This window comes from Acanthochromis polyacanthus, chromosome 9, assembly GCF_021347895.1.
Source record: "Acanthochromis polyacanthus isolate Apoly-LR-REF ecotype Palm Island chromosome 9, KAUST_Apoly_ChrSc, whole genome shotgun sequence".
NCBI classification, from domain to species: Eukaryota; Metazoa; Chordata; class Actinopteri; family Pomacentridae; genus Acanthochromis; species Acanthochromis polyacanthus.
Genome location: NC_067121.1, coordinates 4,327,759 through 4,331,857, shown reverse-complemented (window position 1 = coordinate 4,331,857; position 4,099 = coordinate 4,327,759). Strand labels below are relative to the sequence as shown.

At 34.3% G+C, this 4,099-nt stretch overlaps 1 protein-coding gene across 1 annotated transcript; it reads left to right on the top strand.

The window, feature by feature from the left end:
* Positions 1–2,324: 2,324 nt before the first annotated feature.
* Positions 2,325–3,113, top strand: LOC127535490 (uncharacterized protein DDB_G0271670-like). The gene is given in 3 exon segments (XM_051953650.1): positions 2,325–2,797; positions 2,799–3,039; positions 3,042–3,113. Coding segments are annotated over 3 exon segments (786 nt in total).
* The last annotated feature ends 986 nt before the right edge of the window (positions 3,114–4,099 follow it).

The following is a 4,099-nucleotide window of genomic DNA, read 5'->3' as shown; positions in this document are numbered from 1 at the left end:
CATGCAAGAAATCAAGAACACACATGAACACATGAACACACATGAACACATGAACATATATGAACACATGAACAGTCGTAACAGGCTATGTACCACAGGCTTTTAAGGTTGCTGTAATCAAACCTTTGCTTAAAAAGCCCACTCTAGATCCAGATGTTTTAGCTAACTATAGACCAATATCTTTTATTTTTTAGACCAATATCCAACCTACCATTTCTCTCTAAAATCCTGGAAAGAACAGTTGCAAATCAATAATATGAACATTTACAAAGGAATAGCTTCTTTAAAGAGTTTCAGTCAGGCTTCAGAGTGCATCATAGCACAGAGACAGCTCTGGTGAAAGTTACTAATGACCTTCTCATAGCATCAGATAATGGACTAGTCTCTATACTTGTTTTGTTAGATCTTAGGGCAGCATTTGACACAATCGACAACAAACTTTTATTACAGCGACTAGAACATTCTCTATCATTAAAGGACAGCACTGAACTCGTTTAAATCCTACTTATCAGATAGGTTCCAGTTTGTGCATGTCAACAATGACTCTTCTGAGCATACTAAAGTTAATCATGGAGTTCCTCAGGGTTCTGTCTTTGGACCAATACTTTTCACATTATACATGCTTCCTTTAGCCAATATTATTAGGAAGCACCATGTTAATTTCCACTGTTACGCTGACAACACTCAGTTGTGTTTTTCTATGAAGCCAGATGAAAGGGTTAGGGTTTCTCTTCATTGGCTTCCTGTTAAATCTAGAATAGAATTTAAAATCCTTCTTCTGACATATGAAGCTCTTCACAACCGATCTCCATCATATCTTAAAGATCTGATAGTACCTTATTATCCTAGCAGAACTCTTCTCTCTCAGACTGCAGGCTTACTTGTTGTTCCTAGAATTTCTAAAAGTAGAATGGGAGGCAGAGCCTTCAGTTATCAGCTCCTCTCCTGTGGAACCTGCTCCCAGTTTGGGTTCTGGAGGCAGATACCCTCTCTATTTTTAAGACCAGGCTTAAAACCTTCTTTTTTGACAGATCTGCGGCTATAGGCCTAGGCTGCTGGGGGACCTCTCTGGATGCACTGAGCCTTTCTCTATCTACTTTTATAGTGAACATATATACCGTTATTGCATTACACTAACTCTGTTTCTCCCTTAGGGCTGCTCTGGGGGTTCATATGGGTTCTGTAAAGCGTCTTGAGACAACCTGACCTGTAATTGACGCTATAAAGAAAATTGAACTGAATTGAACGTGAACATGTGAACAGAACGTTTCAGCAGCGTTCTGCTAATGTTCCTCCTTGTTCCTGCAGCCGGTGAAGCGTGACTTCTGATAAAATATTCAGAGTTTCTCTTGAAGCCGTCGGATCGTTGCGTAATCTGACAGAATGTGTTGAATATTTAAAAATAAATATTTAAAGCAGCTGAAGGATTCTCTAGATGTTAAAGATCATGAAAGTTAACAATAAAATGATCAGAAGAACAAGGGAAACATGCTGCTAAATTCTGTGTTCTGCTGTAAAAGAAGTTTATAAAATAAAAATAAACAAATAATAAATATTAGTGAAATTATGATAAATTCTTTTATTTTTGTAACAAAGATTCTTTGAACAAAGGAAAATTTAATGAAGCTAAGTGCTAAAAGTGTTTAGTCCTGGTAGAGGAATCACACAAATACTGGTTCAAAATGCAATGGTTTTACATTAAGAATGTTTTTACTTTTTTTATTTTGTTTTTGTTTTTAAAAAAATACACAATTAAAATAAAAATTGTATTTAATTGTTTCAATAGTTTTTATTATTATTTTTTTTACAGAAGAATAATGTTCCTCATAATTTCACGTTTTTTATTTCTAGCATTTTAAAAGTTAAATAAAAACACAGCTGAAATCTGACTTTATTATGTTGTTTAAATATTAAACATTATTATTTTATTTTGTTTTCAAAAAATACATATAATTCTTCACTATTTCACTTTTTGGGCATTTATAAAATGCTATAAAACAGTTGAAATCCTATTTGATTTTAATTTTACAAATATTGTTTAATTTGGAATTCCTCGTAATTTCACATTTTTTATTTTGGGCATTTCTAAAATAAAAACACAGTTCAAATCCAATTTTATTGTAAATTCACATATATTTTATTTTTATTATTCTCTGGATAAGAACTGAGAGTGTTTGGTTGTTGAACAGACAGACTGACGAAGATGTTTGGATTCTGGACTAACGAGGATTTTAATGACTCCCAGGAGCTCCAGCTGATGATTCCTCGTTCGCCCACAACCAGACAAGACAAAGAGCTGAGAATAACTCCAGATACCTGCTTTGATGTCCGACGCTGAAGAATCCATGGAGAAATCACAGAAGAGATTCCAGAGGAGACGCTTCATTGGTGCAGCAGCTTTCTGCTTCACCCTGATTGGATGTGGAGGCGGCAACGGTGCCGGCTGTCACCTAGCAACAGACAGGAGAGCATCACTGAAGAGTAAAACCCCCAAACCTTCATCATCATCATCTTCATTAACATCACCATCACCATCATCATCTTCATCATCATCTTCATCTTCATTGTCATCATCATCATCATCATCACCATCATCTTCATTGTCATCATCATCATCATCATCACCATTATCACAATCATATTCATTATAATCATCATCATTGTCATGTTCATCTTCATCATCATCATCATCTTCATTGTCATCATTACCATCATCTTCATCATCATCTTCATTGTCATCATCATCATCATCATCACATAATCATATTCATTATCATCATCATCATCATCATCACATAATCATATTCATTATCATCATCATCATTGTCATCTTCATCTTCATCATCATCATCATCATCTTCATTGTCATCATCACCATCATCATCACCATCATCATCATCATCATCATCATCACCATCATCATTGTCATCGTCATCATCATCTTCATTGTCATCATCACCATCATCATTGTCATCGTCATCATCATCTTCATTGTCATCATCATCATCATCACCATTATCACATAATCATATTCATTATAATCATCATCATTGTCATGTTCATCATCATCTTCATCATTATCATGATCATCCTCATCATCATCCTCATCATGATCATCACATTATAATCATCATCATCACATTATAATCATCATCGTCCTCATCATGATCATCATCCTCAGCATCATCATCACATCATCATCTTCATTGTCATCATCACCATCATCTTCATCATCATGATCATCATCATCCTCATCATCATCATCAGCTGATAGATGGAGGAGAGAAAATATGAACACATGAACATACAAGAACATACACATGAAAAGACAAATACATGAAGATACATGAACACATATGAACACATGAAGATACATGAACACATGAACACATGAAGATACATGAACACATATGAACACATGAAGATACATGAACACATGAACACATATGAATAAAATATAAAAAATAGAACAGACTACAAAATGTGGAAACGCGGATTTAAAATAGCATTTAAAACGTGAAACTGTGGATAAAAATACATTTTATAGAGAAAATGTGTTTTTCTAAATATGTTATATTTGAACATATGTTTCTGTTTAGTTTCATCTTTAAAAAAATCTAATAAGCATCAAGATTTGAACCCTGTAAATGCTGGTTTGTTTGAATAATGTCACTAAAATGATGAACTATAGTCCGTGTATTCAGTGGTGAGTGGAACATTCTTTGATCATCACTGCCTGAGATTGATTCTGATGCTTTATTAGTTCATTAAAATAGAAAAAAAAGTCACATTTAGAAGCCACAGAATCCTGCCTATCCTGTTGATTTTATTGCTAATACTGAATTTTGAGCTAAACACAAACTGACTTTGAGAATAAAAATCAACCAATAAATCTCAGAAAATCAGACTAAACGTCTAATATCTGGATAAAACCACATGAAGGAGGAGTTTAATAAGATTTCACAGATACATTCCAGCACTCTGATGGTTTTCTTTCTTTCCACAGAGATTTTTGAGAGCAGATGAAGAACATGTGAGTGGACTCTTTGGGTGCCTTGAAGCCACTTGGCTGTTTTCCAGATTTAGACATCACCAGACG